This window comes from Oncorhynchus clarkii, chromosome 32, assembly GCF_045791955.1.
Source record: "Oncorhynchus clarkii lewisi isolate Uvic-CL-2024 chromosome 32, UVic_Ocla_1.0, whole genome shotgun sequence".
Lineage (NCBI taxonomy): Eukaryota > Metazoa > Chordata > Actinopteri > Salmoniformes > Salmonidae > Oncorhynchus > Oncorhynchus clarkii.
This window is the reverse complement of record NC_092178.1, coordinates 10,209,229-10,226,728: the sequence shown is the minus strand read 5'-3', so window position 1 is coordinate 10,226,728 and position 17,500 is coordinate 10,209,229. Positions and strand designations below refer to the sequence as shown.

The window sequence follows — 17,500 nt, the reverse complement described above, 5'->3', positions numbered from 1 at the left end:
AGGACAGGGGAGGGCTATGAGGAGAGAGGACAGGGGAGGGATAAGAGGAGAGAGGACAGGGGAGGGATAAGAGGAGAGAGGACAGGGGAGGGCTGGGGGGAGAGAGGACAGGGGAGGGATAAGAGGAGAGAGGACATAGGAGGGATAAGAGGAGAGAGGACAGGGGAGGGATAAGAGGAGAGAGGACAGGGGAGGGATAAGAGGAGAGAGGACAGGGGAGGGATAAGAGGAGAGATAAGAGGAGAGAGGACAGGGGAGGGCTATGAGGAGAGAGGACAGGGGAGGGATAAGAGGAGAGAGGACAGGGGAGGGGTAAGAGGAGAGAGGACAGGGGAGGGATAAGAGGAGAGAGGACAGGGGAGGGCTAAGAGGAGAGAGGACAGGGGAGGGATAGGAGGAGAGAGGACAGGGGAGGGATAAGAGGAGAGAGGACAGGGGAGGGATAAGAGGAGAGAGGACAGGGGAGGGATAAGAGGAGAGAGGACAGGGGAGGGATAAGAGGAGAGAGGACAGGGGAGGGATAAGAGGAGAGAGGACAGGGGAGGGATAAGAGGAGAGAGGACAGGGGAGGGATAAGAGGAGAGAGGACAGGGGAGGGATAAGAGGAGAGAGGACAGGGGAGGGATAAGAGGAGAGAGGACAGGGGAGGGCTAAGAGGAGAGAGGACAGGGGAGGGCTATGAGGAGAGAGGACAGGGGAGGGATAAGAGGAGAGAGGGGAGGGGAGGGCTAAGAGGAGAGAGGACAGGGGAGGGATAAGAGGAGAGAGGACAGGGGAGGGATAAGAGGAGAGAGGACAGGGGAGGGCTATGAGGAGAGAGGACAGGGGAGGGCTATGAGGAGAGAGGACAGGGGAGGGCTATGAGGAGAGAGGACAGGGGAGGGCTATGAGGAGAGAGGACAGGGGAGGGCTATGAGGAGAGAAGACAGGGGAGGGCTATGAGGAGAGAGGACAGGGGAGGGATAAAAGAAGAGAGGACAGGGGAGGGATAAGAGGAGAGAGGACAGGGGAGGGATAAGAGGAGAGAGGACAGGGGAGGGCTATGAGGAGAGAGGACAGGGGAGGGATAAGAGGAGAGAGGACAGGGGAGGGCTGGGGGGAGAGAGGACAGGGGAGGGATAAGAGGAGAGAGGACATAGGAGGGATAAGAGGAGAGAGGACAGGGGAGGGATAAGAGGAGAGAGGACAGGGGAGGGATAAGAGGAGAGAGGACAGGGGAGGGATAAGAGGAGAGATAAGAGGAGAGAGGACAGGGGAGGGCTATGAGGAGAGAGGACAGGGGAGGGATAAGAGGAGAGAGGACAGGGGAGGGGTAAGAGGAGAGAGGACAGGGGAGGGATAAGAGGAGAGAGGACAGGGGAGGGCTAAGAGGAGAGAGGACAGGGGAGGGATAGGAGGAGAGAGGACAGGGGAGGGATAAGAGGAGAGAGGACAGGGGAGGGATAAGAGGAGAGAGGACAGGGGAGGGCTAAGAGGAGAGAGGACAGGGGAGGGCTATGAGGGATAAGAGGAGAGAGGACAGGGGAGGGCTAAGAGGAGAGAGGACAGGGGAGGGCTCGGGGGAGAGAGGACAGGGGGGGGCTGGGGGGAGAGAGGATAGGAAGGATAACACCTGGTGAGAGGATCAGATGACATCATCATCTGCCGAGCACCTGGTAAGGGGGCCATTAACACATGAGTCATGAGAAAGCACACACACAGTCCTGTGTGTATTGAGTAGTTTTGGTCCTTCTGCGACAGATGTGTGTGTGTGTGTGTGTGTGTGTGTGTGTGTGTGTGTGTGTGTGTGTGTGATTGGTGTGTTTGTAGGGGGGGGGGGGGTAACCCTGTATCAAATATCAGCCAGTTCTTTTCATCTGCCGCTTTTCATCTGTGTGTGTGTGTGTGTGTGTGTGTGTGTGTGTGTGTGTGTGTGTGTGTGTGTGTGTGTGTGTGTGTGTGTGTGTGTGTGTGTGTGTGTGTGTGTGTGTGTGTGTGTGTGTGTGTGTGTGTGATTGGTGTGTTTGTAGGGGGGGGGGGTAACCCTGTATCAAATATCAGCCAGTTCTTTTCATCTGCCGCTTTTCATCTGTGTGTGTGCGTGTGTGTGTGTGTGTGTGTGTGTGTGTGTGTGTCCTTGCTCCAGGCCTTGCAGCAGCAACATCTGTTTGATAAAGATACTATACTACTATACTGCTAAACTATACCACCATACTATACTACTATACTGCTAAACTATACCAACATACTATACTACTATACTGCTAAACTATACCACCATACTATACTACTATACTGCTAAACTATACCACCATACTATACTACTATACTGCTAAACTATACCACCATACTATACTACTATACTGCTAAACTATACCACCATACTATACTACTATACTGCTAAACTATACCACCATACTATACTACTATACTGCTAAACTATACCACCATACTATACTACTATACTGCTAAACTATACCACCATACTATCCTACTATACTGCTAAACTATACCACCATACTATACTACTATACTGCTAAACTATACCACCACACTATACTACTATACTGCTAAACTATACCGCCATACTATACTACTATACTGCTAAACTATACCACCATACTATACTACTATACTGCTAAACTATGCCACCATACTATACTACTATACTGCTAAACTATGCCACCATACTATACTACTATACTGCTAAACTATACCACCATACTATACTACTATACTGCTAAACTATACCACCATACTATACTACTATACTGCTAAACTATACCACCATACTATACTACTATACTGCTAAACTATACCACCATACTATACTACTATACTGCTAAACTATGCCACCATACTATACTACTATACTGCTAAACTATACCACCATACTATACTACTATACTGCTAAACTATACCACCATACTATACTACTATACTGCTAAACTATACCACCATACTATACTACTATACTGCTAAACTATACCACCATACTATACTACTATACTGCTAAACTATACCACCATACTATACTACTATGCTGCTAAACTATACCACCATACTATACTACTATGCTGCTAAACTATACCACCATATTATACTACTATACTGCTAAACTATACCACCATACTATACTACTATACTGCTAAACTATACCACCATACTATACTACTATACTGCTAAACTATACCACCATACTATACTACTATACTACTAAACTATACCACCATACTATACTACTATACTTCCAAAATATACCACTATACTATACTACTATACTACTAACCTATACCACCATACTATACTACTGTACTGCTAAACTATACCACCATACTATACTACTATACTTTCAAAATATACCACTATACTATACTACTAAACCATGCCACTATACTACACTGCTGTACTATACCACTAAACGATACCGCCATGCTATACTACTATACTGCTAAACCATACCGCTAAACTATACCACCATACTATACTGCTATACTACTAAACTATACCACCATACTATACTACTATACTGCTAAACTAAACCACTATACTATGCTACTATACTACTGGACTATACCGCAATACTATACTACTAAACTATACCACTAAGCTATACCACCATACTATACTACTGAACTATACCACCATACTATACTACTATACTGCTAAACTATAGCACTATACTTTACCACTATACTACACTGCTATACCACTAAACTATACAGCTATACTATACAACTAAACTATACAGCTATACTATACAACTAAACTATACTCCTGTACTATTCTACTATACTACCAAACTATACCGCTATACTATATGATTATAATATACAACTAAACTATACCACTAAACTATCCCGCTATACTATACCACTATACTATACAACTAAACTATATCACTATACTATACAACTGTACTATACCACTATACTATACCACTATACTGTATAACTACACTATGCCACTATACTATACTACCATACTATGCTACCAAGCTATACCGCTATACTATACAACTAAACTATACCACTATACTATACTATACTACTAGACTATACCGCTATGCTACACCGCTATGCTATACTACTATAATACTATACTATACCACTGAAGTATACCACTATACTATACCACTATACTACACTACTATGCTACACCACTATACTACCATGCTATGCTGCTATACTATACTGCTTTACTGTTCCATACTACTATACCACCAAGCTATACCACTATACTATACAGCTAAACTATACCACCATACTATACTACTGCACTGTACCACTATACTACTATACTATACTACTATACTATACCACTATACTATACAGCTAAACTATACCACCATACTATACTACTATACTATACAGCTAAACTATACCACCATACTATACTACTATACTGTACCACTATGCTATACTACTATACTGTGCTACTGTACTGTACTACTGAACTATACTACTGTACTGTACTACTATGCTATACTACCAAGTAATGCTGCTATACTATACCACCATACTATACTACCATACTATACTATACTGTACCACTATACTATACTACTATACTGTACCACCATACTACTATACTATACTACTATACTATACCACTATACTGTACTACTATACTGTACCACTATACTACTATACTATACTACTAGACTATACCACTATACTACTTGACTATACCACTATACTATACCACTAGACTATACCACTCTACTATACCACTATACTATACTACTATACTATACCACTAGACTATACCACTATACTATACTACTAGACTATGCCACAATACTATACTACTATACTGCTAAATTATACCTCTATACTGCTGTACTATACTATACAACTAAATGGTTCAATTATACCGCTATTCTATACTACTAAACTATAACACTATACTAGACTAATCAACTATGCCGCTATTAGCATACTATACTAGCATACTATACTATGCTAATACACGCCTAAACTATACTGCTATACTATACCACTATACTACACCACTAAACTATGGTACTATACCACTACTATACTGCTAAACTATACCGCAAAGCTATACTTCTATACTATACTACTACACTATACTAATATACTATACTACTACACCATACTACTATACTATGCTGTCACGCTATACTATTATACTACTAAACTATACCACTATACTATTCCACTGTACTAAACTCCTATGCTGCACCGCCATACTACACTACTGGACTATACTACACCGCTATGCTATACCAGTATACCACTGAACTATACCATACTACTAAACTATACTACTATGCTACTATATTATACTGATGTACTATACTACTATACTGTACTGCTATGCTATCCTTCTATACTGCTAAACTACACTATTATACTGTGCTACTGTACTATACTACTATGCTATACTGCTATGCTACGAAACTATACCACACTACTAAACTACACTACTATACTATGCTACTATACCATACTACTATACCGCTAAACTACACTACTTTACTACTATACTACTATGCTGTACTACTAAACTACACTACTTTACCACTATACTACTATGCTGTACTACTATACCACTATGCTGTACTACTATACCACTATGCTGTACTACTATACCACTATGCTATACTACTATACTACTATGCTGTACTACTAAACTACACTACTTTACCACTATACCACTATGCTATACTACTATACTACTATGCTGTACTACTATACTACTATGCTGTACTACTATACTACACTACTATGCTATACCACTATGCTATACTACTATACTACTATGTTATACTACTACACTATACTATAGTCTCTTCACAATCCCCAAGTCCAGAACAGACTATGGGAGACGCACAGTACTACATAGAGCCATGGCTACATGGAACTCTATTCCACAGTACTACATAGAGCCATGGCTACATGGAACTCTATTCCACAGTACTACATAGAGCCATGACTACATGGAACTCTATTCCACAGTACTACACTCTATATAATACCAATGGACCATTCTGTCTATACTCTATACAATACCAATGGACCATTCTTATCACGTCTGTCTCTCTATACCTCTCTCAGGGAGAGGTGGTAGGGAGGGTGTGTCTTAAGGAAAGGGGGCGGGATGTCCTTGTGCTACAGAGAGTGCCATCATCAGTGACATCATCACCTAATCCCGCCTCATCGCCATCAGGGGGAGGAGCAAGAGAAGAAGATGGGGAGAAGAGGTCAGTATCCTACTTCTCTTTCGCTCTGTCAATCTCAAACTTTTTCTGTGCCTCTCAACCTGTCTTGGTCACTCTCAACCTGTCTCGGTCACTCTCAACCTGTCTCTGTCACTCTCAACCTGTCTCTGTCACTCTCAACCTGTCAACCTGTCTCGGTCACTCTCAACCTGTCTCTGTCACTCTCAACCTGTCTCTGTCACTCTCAACCTGCCTCTGTCGCTCTCAAACTGAGACAGAGGCAGAGAGACAGGGAGAGAGACAGAGAGAGAGAGAGAGAGAAAAACAGGGAGAGAGACAGAAACGTGGAGAGAGAGACAGACAGGGAGAGAGCGAGAGTGTGAGACAGAGAGCGAGAGACAGAGAGTGTGAGTGAGAGACAGGGAGAGAGAGAGAGACAGAGACGGAGAGAGCGGGCGAGAGAGACAGAGACAGAGAAAGAGATAATGGTTTTCTTGTCTTGAAGGGAGAAAGCAAGACTGTTTGCTGCCTAGAGGGTGTGTTTGTGCTTTATAAAGGGAGTGTGTGTGTGTATGTATATGTGTGTGTGGGGGGGGGGGGGGCTGTGGGAGTGCCTCTGGTGTTAGGCAGGGAGAGGGGAGGCCTCAGTACATCTCCTTTTGGCAGTCAGGGGTAGCAGGACAGAGCACCCTGGCCGGGCATGTTGCGCTAGGGAGAGGGGGTCGTCTGGAGGAATTGTAATGGATCAGAGAACTGTCACACTAGTGGAGGCAGAAGATGAAGAGGCTGGTGATGATGATGATGACCATAGTAGTAGTAGTAGTAGTAGTAGTAGTACTGTCCCGACCTTCAACGTCCCTTACCTGCGTTACATTGATGATGATGAGGATGAAGATGACTGGAGTAGTCTACCTTACATTGATGAGGAAGGGGGGGATGAGGAGGAAGAAGAGGACAGGGAAGAAAGCGAGAGGAAAGGTAGCAGCTCTGAGGAATACTGCTCCTGCTGTTCCTCCTGTGTTTCTGGCAGGTGTGTGTGTGTGTGTGTGTGTGTGTGTGTGTGTGTGTGTGTGTGTGTGTGTGTGTGTGTGTGTGTGTGTGTGTGTGTGTGTGTGTGTGTGTGTGTGTGTGTAACTTTTCTCTGTGGGGGTCTGTGTGTAGGTATGTGGTGGTGTCTGGAACACCACTGAAGATTCTAGAACACCTGCTGAGTGACCTACGACTGGACGACCAGAGAGGAACGCCGGAGAGCAAAGAGTCTGGTTAGCACACACACACACACACACACACACACACACACACACACACACACTGAAGGACTTCATGTGTGTTTGTAGGATATCCACCCACCCTGTCCAGGTTCAAAACGTGCTTTCACTTCCTTATGTTATAAAATACATTTTACCAAAACAAATATGATTATTCATGTTCTGAATCGTACAGGGGGGGTTTTCTCTACCACATCATTAACGTTATATCCAAAATGTCAGATTTCAGAAACTAATACATCTGATAATAAGGACTGAGCTCTGTTGAGTTGGTCTTCAAAGTTGTTTCCGCGGGTCACAACAAGCTAAATTGCAATGACACCAAGCTGAATTAAATGTAGAAGGCTTTGAAATAACAAGCTGAATTAAATGTAGAAGGCTTTGAAATAACAAGCTGAATTAAATGTAGAAGGCTTTGAAATAACAAGCTGAATTAAATGTAGAAGGCTTTGAAATAACAAGCTGAATTAAATGTAGAAGGCTTTGAAATAACAAGCTGAATTAAATGTAGAAGGATTTGAAATAACAAGCTGAATTAAATATAGAAGGATTTGAAATAAAAAGCTTGGTATACATTCAGTGCTCCATTGACATTTCAGAGATACGTTTGTTTTTGTGGTAAATCTACTAAAGAGAACAGGAATTCATATGAAAAGTGTACACTAAAATATGAAAAGTGTACACTAAAATATGAAAAGTGTACACTAAAATATGAAAAGTGTACACTAAAACATGAAAAGTGTACACTAAAACATGAAAAGTGTACACTAAAACATGAAAAGTGTACACTAAAATATGAAAATGCTACATTTCATGTCTCAAAATCAGTATCCATCTGACCTCTATATTGTTTTATGTCCTGTGGATTCGAGGGGAAAGATGAGATCAACAGGAGAGGGATCCTGTCAGGTGGCCAGTAGCCTTTATTCTTGCTCAGAATCTGATGTGATGCCATTTTCCAGATTTTTTTCCCAGATTTTTCTCTGGCCTCTGTTGATTTAGTCACCCTGATTCTGGCCATCCTACAAGGGTAAAAACTACAATAACTTTTGATTGGATTACGATAGAGACATGAGGTTTGAACCATTGGTTTTCATAGAGGATTATCTATATGTGCACCACTCCCTCCCCTGCTCTCAAAATATGGCCACGTGTCGCAACACAACCGCTACTTTCATTCTCTCTTTCATTCTCTCTCTCTTATTCTCTCTTTCATTCTCTCTCTCTCATTCTCTCTTTCATTCTCTCTCTCTTATTATCTCTTTCATTCTCTCTCTCTCTCATTCTCTCTTTCATTCTCTCTTTCATTCTCTCTCTCTCATTCTCTCTTTCATTCTCTCTCTCATTCTCTCTCTCATTCTCTCTCATTCTCTCATTCTCGCTCTCTTTCATTCTCTCTCTCATTCTCTCTTTCATTCTCTTTCTTTCTTTCTCTCTCTTTCATTCTCGCTTTCTTTCTCTCTTTCATTCTCTCTTTCTTTCTCTTTCATTCTCTCTTTCTTTCTCTCTTTCATTCTCTCTTTCATTCTCTCTTTCTTTCTCTCTTTCTTTCTCTCTCTTAGGAATGTATTGTAGCTATAATCCCTGGTGATTCATTTTCTTCATTGTGACTGTGTAGCAGGAGCAAGGAGTGGGTGGTTGCATGTGTGCGTGTGTGTGTGTGTGTGTGTGTGTGTGTGTCTGAGTGTGTGTGTCTGAGTGTGTGTGTCTGAGTGTGTGTGTGTGGTGTGTGTGTGTGTGTGTGTGTGTGTGTGTGTGTGTGTGTGTGTGTGTGTGTGTGTGTGTGTGTGTGTGTGTGTGTGTGTGTGTGTGTGTGTGTGTGGACTGAGGTGCGTTGGAGTGTATAAAGGGTTTGTCAGTCTGTGGTGGTCCAGACATGTTACAGTCTTTGGCCCCGAAAACAGAGCTGAAGGGATGGAGGAGATGGAATGAGTAGAGGAGGAGATGAAGGAGAGAGAGGAGAGAATGTGTGTGTGTGTGTGTGTGTGTGTGCGTGTGCGTGTGTGCGTGCGTGCGTGCGTGCGTGCCTGCCTGCGTGTGTTAAGCATCAATAAGCTGAAACAAGCCTAAAGAGCAATTAACCAACAGCACTTGTGTGTGTGTGTGTGTCTGCCCTCTCTCTCTGTCTCTGTCTCGCTCTCTCTCTCTCCTTCTCTCCCTACTCCCCTTTCTCTCTCTCTCTCTCTCTCTCCCTCCCTCTCTCTCTCGCTCTTTCTCTCTCTCTCTGTCTCGCTCTCTTTCGCTCTCTCTGTCTGTCTCTCTCTCTGTCTCTCTCTCTGTATCGGTCTCTCTCTCTGTCTCGGTCTCTCTCTCTCTCTCTCTCTCTACCTGCGTGTTTGTGTGTTGTGAGTGTGTGTGCGTGCGTGTGCCTGCGTGTTTGTGTGTTGTGAGTGTGTGTGCGTGCGTGCGTGCGTGTGCCTGCGTATGTGTATGTGAGTGTGTGGAGGAGTTGTTAACATGGAGAAAATGAGAACAGTGTTGGAAGAAGGGTGGAAAATAGGGAGAGTGGGGGGGAAGGGACAGAAAGATGAAGAGGGAGAGGAAGGGAAGGAGGCAGAGAGAGAGGGGAAGGGAAGGAGGGAGAGTGGGGGGGAAGGAGGGAGAGAGAGAGGGGAAGGGAAGGAGGGAGAGAGGGAGAGGAAGGGAAGGAGGGAGAGAGGGAGAGGAAGGGAAGGAGGGAGAGTGGGGGGGGAGGAGGGAGAGTGGGGGGAAAGGGACAGAAAGAGGAAGAGGGAGAGAGGAAGGGAAGGAGGCAGAGAGGGAGAGGAATGGAAGGAGGGAAAGAGAGAGAGAAGGAGGGAGAGAGGGAGGGGAAGGGAAGGAGGGAGAGAGAGAGTAAGGGAAGGAGGGAGAGAGGGAGAGGAAGGGAAGGAGGGAGAGAGGGAGAGGAAGGGAAGGAGGGAGAGAGGAAGGGAAGGAGGGAGAGAGGAAGGGAAGGAGGGAGAGAGAGAGAGGAAGGGAAGGAGGGAGAGAGGAAGGGAAGGAGGGAGAGAGGAAGGGAAGGAGGGAGAGAGGGAGAGGAAGGGAAGGAGGGAGAGAGAGAGAGAGAGAAGGAGAGCGAGAGAGTGAGAGGGAGGGAGAGAAAGAGGAAGAAGTGAGAAAGCAAGCTAAATATACTAATCATTTAAAGTGGTGTTCTATATAAATAAAAAGCTTGTTTTCCTTTCTAAGTAAAGATAGCTGGTTAGTTCATTATTTATTGGAACCTAGTGTCAGATAGGAACCTTTCTTCTCCTCCATAACACAATAAGAGGTTATTTGGATGCCAGGGCTGGACAGGGAATATCCACCATTACTTTCACCATTCCAGGGAGAAGAGCAGGGGGATATAGATGGTGGCCTGGGCTGGACAGGGAATCAAGGGCAGCAATCTTCAGAGCTCATATAGTGTGTTGCCGTGGGTTTAAGTCTGGCCCATGCCCTTTTGACACAAACCCTCATCCAACTTTTCTGTCTCTCTCTCTCACTGTCTAAGGTGTATGAAGGTTGTTATGTCTGTGACCTGTGATGCGTTTCCTGTTTCAGAGATGCTGCTGGATGACTTCCTGTTGACGTACCTGGTGTTCATGACGACCAACGACCTCTGTCAGGCCCTGCTCGGACAATATCCTTTACACACTGCTCTCTCTCTCTCTGTCTGTCTGTCTCTGTATGTATGTATTTATGTGTGTGTCTCTGTGTAGTGTGAATGTGTGTGTGTGTGTTGTCCTTAACGTGTCCCACCTACAGCAGTAAGCGTGTGCGTCAGGAGGAAGGGAAGGAGGCCCTCTATAGGAAGAGGAAGGTATTACACCTGGTCTCTCACTGGACACGCCTATATAAGGACTTCCTACGAGAGGACGAACACATCAAGACATTCATGAAGGTTGGACACTGGTTATTACATACATGGGAAATAGCATCACTGCATATTCTCACACACACACACACACACACACACTGATCACTTGGCCTGCTGTAACCTGCTGCTCTGTGCTGTGTTGCCATGGTAACCAGAGTGTGAGTGTTGTCATGGGGATAATCTAGTGTAACCCAGGTGATAGTTGCCTAGTAACAAGCAGCAATGGGGATGTATGCTGCATGTCAGTGATAAGTGTGTGTGTCTGTGTCTGTGTGTCTGCGTGCGTGTGTGTGTGTGTCTGCTCGCGTGTGTGTGTGTGTGTGTGTCTGCGCGCGCGTGTGTTTGTGTGTGTGTGTGTGTGTGTGTGCGCACGCTTGTGAATTTGCAGCTATGTTTGTCCCCCAGCACGTCAGCAGATATATTTAGGTTTAAGTACTGTAAATGTATCTCTATAACTGTCTGTTAGAGGTGTATATTAATGTGTGTGTGTGTGTGTGTGTGTGTGTGTGTGTGTGTGTGTGTGTGTGTGTGTGTGCGTGTCAGACTCTCTCTAGGTGTGTGTTAGAGGATCTTTATGAGTTTCCATCTCTGGAGAAAGACATGAAGGAGTTCCAGAAGCTTCTACGACGCAGACAGTGAGTGTGTGTGTGTTTGTGTGTGTGTGTGTGTGTGTGTGTGTGTGTGTGTGTGTGTGTGTGTGTGTGTGTGTGTGTGTGTAGTACCAGTCAAAGGTTTGGGCACACATTTCAGGATTTTTCTTTATTTTTACTATCTTCTACGTTGTAGAATAATAGTGAAGACATCAAAACTATGAAATAACGCACATGGAATCATGTAGTAACCAGAAAAGTATATTTTATATTTGAGATTCTTCAAAGTAGCCACCCTTTGCCTTGATGACAGCTTTGCACACTCTTGGCATTCTCTCAACCAGCTTCATGAGGAATGCTTTTCCAACAGTCTTGAAGGAGTTCCCACATATGCTGAGCACTTTTCCTTCACTTTGTGGTCCAACTCATCCAAAACCAGGTCGGGTGATTGTGGAGGCCAGGTCATCTGATGCAGCACTCCATTACTCTCCTTCTAGGGCAAATAGTCCTTACACAGCCTGGAGGTGTGTTGGGTCATTGTCATTGTCAATTTCTGAGGCTGGTAACTAATGAACTTATCCTCTGCAGCAGAGATAACTCTGGGTCTTCCTTTCCTGTGGCGGTCCTCATGAGAGCCAGTTTCATCATAGCGCTTGATGGTTTTTATGGCAAGTTGCACTTGAAGAACCTTTAAAATTTCTTGAAATGTTCCGGATTGACTGACCTTCATGTCTTAAAGTAATGGTGGACTGTCATTTGTCTTTGCTCATTTGAGCTGTTCTTGCCATAATATGGACTTGGTCTTTTACCAAATAGGGCTCTTCTGTATACCACCCCTACCTTGTCACAACACAACTGATTGGCTGAAACGCATTAAGAAGGAAAGAAATTCCACAAGTTAACTTTTAACAAGGCACACCTGTTAATTGAAATGCATTCCAGGTGACTACCTCAAGAAGCTGGTTGAGAGAATGCCAAGAGTGTGCAAAGCTGTGATCAAGGCAAAGGGTGGCTACTTTGAAGAATGTCAAATCTAAAATATATTTTCACTTCTTTAACACTTTTTAATGTAGGTTACTAAATGATTCCATATGTGTTATTTCATAGTTTTGATGTCTTCCCTATTATTCTACAATGTAGAAAATAGTTGTACAAAATTTGAAAAACCCTTGAATGAGTAGGTGTTTCCAAACTTTTGACTGGCGCTGTATGTATGTACAGTATGTGAATATGTATGTGTTGTCTGTGTACAGCACAAGGACCTCATTGTTTATATGAGACATGAGCACAGCCTAGGGCTGTGTGTGTGTGTGTGTGTGTGTGTGTGTGTGTGTGTGTGTGTGTGTGTGTGTGTGTGTCTGTAGCGGGATAGAGGAAATGGAAGCTTCAATCCAAATATGGAGTTACATGTTTATTAGTTTCTCTGTTTGTTTGTGTTTCAGCACTGTGGATGAATGTCCTCCACAGCAAAAGGTGAGAGGGAGGGAAGAGGGGCGAGGGTAGACAGAGAAGATAGGGAAGAGGGGCGAGGGTAGACAGAGAAGATGGGGAGAGAGGGAGGGAAGAGGGGCAAGGGTAGAAAGAGAAGATGGGGAGAGAGGGAGGGAAGAGGGGCGAGGGTAGAAAGAGAAGATAGGGAAGAGGGAGGGAAGAGGGGCGAGGGTAGAAAGAGAAGATGGGGAGAGGGAGGGAAGAGGAGCGAGGGTAGACAGAGAAGATGGATGAGGGAGGGAAGAGGGGCGAGGGTAGACAGAGAAGATGGGGAGAGAGGGAGGGAAGAGGGGCAAGGGTAGACAGAGAAGATGGGGAGAGAGGGAGGGAAGAGGGGCAAGGGTAGACAGAGAAGATGGGGAGAGAGGGAGGGAAGAGCGGCGAGGGTAGACAGAGAAGATGGGGAGAGATGGAGGGAAGAGGGGCAAGGGTAGACAGAGAAGATGGGGAGAGAGGGAGGGAAGAGGGGCGAGGGTAGAAAGAGAAGATAGGGAAGAGGGAAGGAAGAGGGGCGAGGGTAGAAAGAGAAGATGGGGAGAGGGAGGGAAGAGGAGCGAGGGTAGACAGAGAAGATGGATTAGGGAGGGAGGGAAGAGGGGCGTGGGTAGACAGAGAAGATGGGGAGAGAGGGAGGGAAGAGGGGCAAGGGTAGACAGAGAAGATGGGGAGAGAGGGAGGGAAGAGGGGCGAGGGTAGAAAGAGAAGATGGGGAGAGAGGGAGGGAAGAGGGGCGAGGGTAGAAAGAGAAGATGGATGAGAGAGGGAGGGAAGAGTGGCGAGGGTAGACAGAGACGATGGGGAGAGAGGGAGGGAAGAGGGGCGAGGGTAGAAAGAGAAGAACGGGGGAGAGAGGGAGGGAAGATGGGCGAGGGTAGAAAGATAAGAACGGGGGAGAGAGGGAGGGAAGAGTGGCGTGGGTAGACAGAGAAGATGGGGAGAGAGGGAGGGAAGAGGGGCGAGGGTAGACAGAGAAGATGGGGAGAAAGGGAGGGAAGAGGGGCGAGAGTAGAAAGAGAATAACGGGGGAGAGAGGGAGGGAAGAGGGGCGTGGGTAGACAGAGAAGATGGGGAAGAGATGGAGGGAAGAGGGGCGAGGGTAGAAAGAGAAGAACGGGGGAGAGAGGAGGGAAGAGGGGCGAGGGTAGAAAGAGAAGATGGATGAGAGAGGGAGGGAAGAGTGGCGAGGGTAGACAGAGAAGATGGGGAAGAGATGGAGGGAAAAGAGGGGCGAGGGTAGAAAGAGAAGAACGGGGGAGAGAGGGAGGGAAAAGGGGGGCGAGGGTAGAAAGAGAAGAACGGGGGAGAGAGGGAGGGAAGAGGGGCGAGGGTAGAAAGAGAAGAACGGGGGAGAGAGGGAGGGAAGCGGGGCGAGGGTAGAAAGTATCTGTTACTGCTAAGTTAATAATCTAATGGTTTATATCCAACTGTCCCCTTCTCTCACTTTCGCCATCTCACTTTCTTCCTCTCTCTCTCTCCTCTGCCATCCCCTCTCTCCTCTGCCATCCCATCTCTCCTCTCCCATCCCCTCTCTCCTCTCCCATCCCCTCTCTCCTCTCCCATCCCCTCTCTCCTCTGCCATCCCCTCTCTCCTCTCCCATTCCCTCTCTCCTCTCCCATCCCCTCTCTCCTCTCCCATCCCATCTCTCCTCTCCCATCCCATCTCTCCTCTCCCATCCCATCTCTCCTCTCCCATCCCATCTCTCCTCTCCCATCCCCTCTCTCCTCTCCCATCCCCTCTCTCCTCTCCCATCCCCTCTCTCCTCTCCCATCCCCTCTCTCCTCTCCCATCCCCTCTCTCCTCTGCCATCCCCTCTCTCCTCTGCCATCCCCTCTCTCCTCTGCCATCCCCTCTCTCCTCTCCCATCCCCTCTCTCCTCTGCCATCCCCTCTCTCCTCTGCCATCCCCTCTCTCCTCTCCCATCCCCTCTCTCCTCTGCCATCCCCTCTCTCCTCTGCCATCCCCTCTCTCCTCTCCCATCCCCTCTCTCCTCTGCCATCCCATCTCTCCTCTCCCATCCCCTCTCTCCTCTCCCATCCCCTCTCTCCTCTGCCATCCCCTCTCTCCTCTGCCATCCCCTCTCTCCTCTCCCATCCCCTCTCTCCTCTGCCATCCCCTCTCTCCTCTGCCATCCCCTCTCTCCTCTCCCATCCCCTCTCTCCTCTGCCATCCCATCTCACCTCTCCCATCCCCTCTCTCCTCTCCCATCCCCTCTCTCCTCTCCCATCCTCTCTCTCCTCTCCCATCCTCTCTCTCCTCTCCCATCCCCTCTCTCCTCTCCCATCCTCTCTCTCCTCTCCCATCCCCTCTCTCCTCTCCCATCCTCTCTCTCCTCTCCCATCCCCTCTCTCCTCTCTCATCCCCTCTCTCCTCTCCCATCCTCTCTCTCCTCTCCCATCCCCTCTCTCCTCTCCCATCCTCTCTCTCCTCTCCCATCCCCTCTCTCCTCTCCCATCCTCTCTCTCCTCTCCCATCCCCTCTCTCCTCTCCCATCCCCTCTCTCCTCTCCCATCCCCTCTCTCCTCTCCCATCCTCTCTCTCCTCTGCCATCCCCTCTCTCCTCTGCCATCCCATCTCTCTCCATCTATTCTCTCCCTCTCGCTCCATCCCTTCATCCTTTTGTCTATCTCTCTCCAGAGTAAACCTATGTTCCAGCAGCTCAGTTTGAAAGAGAACAGCCTTCCGCTCCGTTCCCCTCAGGTTGACACCAAGGAGGGTGAGAACTCACACCCGTGATGCCATGATTTTATGAGTTTTGTGGTGTGTGTGTGTGTGCGTACGTGCGTGCGTGAGTGTGTGCGCGTGTGTGTGTGTGTGTGTGTAAAGATGGTGCTGATCTTAAACTTTTTGGTACGTAATGTCTCAGCCATAATTTCCTTTGAGGAGTTTACCACATCAGTCACCATCTTCATTAATACCCCAATCAGAAGCCATGGACTACAGGCAACATCCGCACCGGGCTAAAGGCTAGAGCTGCCGCTTTCAAGAAGTGGGACACCATTCCCGATGCTTATAAGAAATCCCGCTACGACCTCTGACGAGCCATCAAACGGGACTAAGATCGAATCCTACTACACCGGCTGTGACGCTCAAAGGATGTGGCAGAGCTTGCAAACTATCATGAAAACCCAACCCCAAGCTGCCCAGTGATGGCAGCCTACCAGACAAGCTAAATGCCTTCTATGCTTGCTTCGAGGCAAGCAACACTGAACCATGCATGAGAGCACCAGCTGTTCCGAATAGCTGTGTGATCACACTCTCCGTAGCCGATGTGAGTAAGACCTTTAAACAGGTTAACATTCACAGACGGAATACCAGGACGCCTACTCAGAGCCTGTGACCAACTGGCAAGTGTCTTTAATTACATTTTTAACCTCTCCCTGACCCAGTCTGCAATATCAACTTGTTTCAAGCAGACCACCATTGTCCCTGTGCCCAAGAACGCCAAGGCAAACTGCCTAAATAACTATCACCCCATAGAACAAATCTATAGCCATGAAGTGCTTTGAAAGGCTGGTCATGGCTCACATCAACACCATCATCCCAGACACCCTGGACCCACTCCAATTCGCTACCACCCCAACAGATCCACAGATGACACAATCGCTATTGCACTCTCAACTGGCCTCACCAAGCTGGACAAAAGGAATACCTATGTGAGAATGCTGTTCATTGACTACAGCTCAGCATTCAACACCATAGTACCCTCCAAGCTCATCACCAAGCTCAGGACCCAGGGACTTTCACAGCTCCTCCTGCAACTGGTTCCTGGACTTCCTGCCGGGCCGCTAACCATCAATAAAGGGGCCCCTCAGGGGTATACACAATAACACGCACACAACACACACACATGTATACTGACGCCACAGACACACACACACACACACACACACACTTCAAACACTCATCACAAATGCTGCTGTTACTGTTTATTATCTATCCTGTTGTCTAGTCACCTTACCCCTACCTACAGTATACTGCTGTTACTGTCTATTATCTATCCTTTACCCCTACCTACAGTATACTGCTGTTACTGTCTATTATCTATCCTTTACCCCTACCTACAGTATACTGCTGTTACTGTCTATTATCTATCCTTTACCCCTACCTACAGTATACTGCTGTTACTGTCTACTATCTATCCTT

General features: G+C 46.5%; 1 protein-coding gene across 1 annotated transcript in view; it reads left to right on the top strand.

Annotated features, from left to right (window-relative positions):
* The window catches only part of LOC139392094 (rap guanine nucleotide exchange factor 5-like), an 81,400-nt gene that overhangs the window by 55,601 nt on the left and 8,299 nt on the right, over window positions 1–17,500 (top strand). Inside the window, exons 10-16 of the mRNA XM_071139813.1 lie at window positions 6,063–6,208; window positions 7,328–7,428; window positions 10,960–11,038; window positions 11,158–11,299; window positions 11,819–11,910; window positions 13,308–13,338; window positions 15,992–16,070. Coding sequence (XP_070995914.1) covers window positions 6,063–6,208; window positions 7,328–7,428; window positions 10,960–11,038; window positions 11,158–11,299; window positions 11,819–11,910; window positions 13,308–13,338; window positions 15,992–16,070 — 670 coding nt within the window. The remainder of the gene's footprint in view (window positions 1–6,062; window positions 6,209–7,327; window positions 7,429–10,959; window positions 11,039–11,157; window positions 11,300–11,818; window positions 11,911–13,307; window positions 13,339–15,991; window positions 16,071–17,500) is intronic.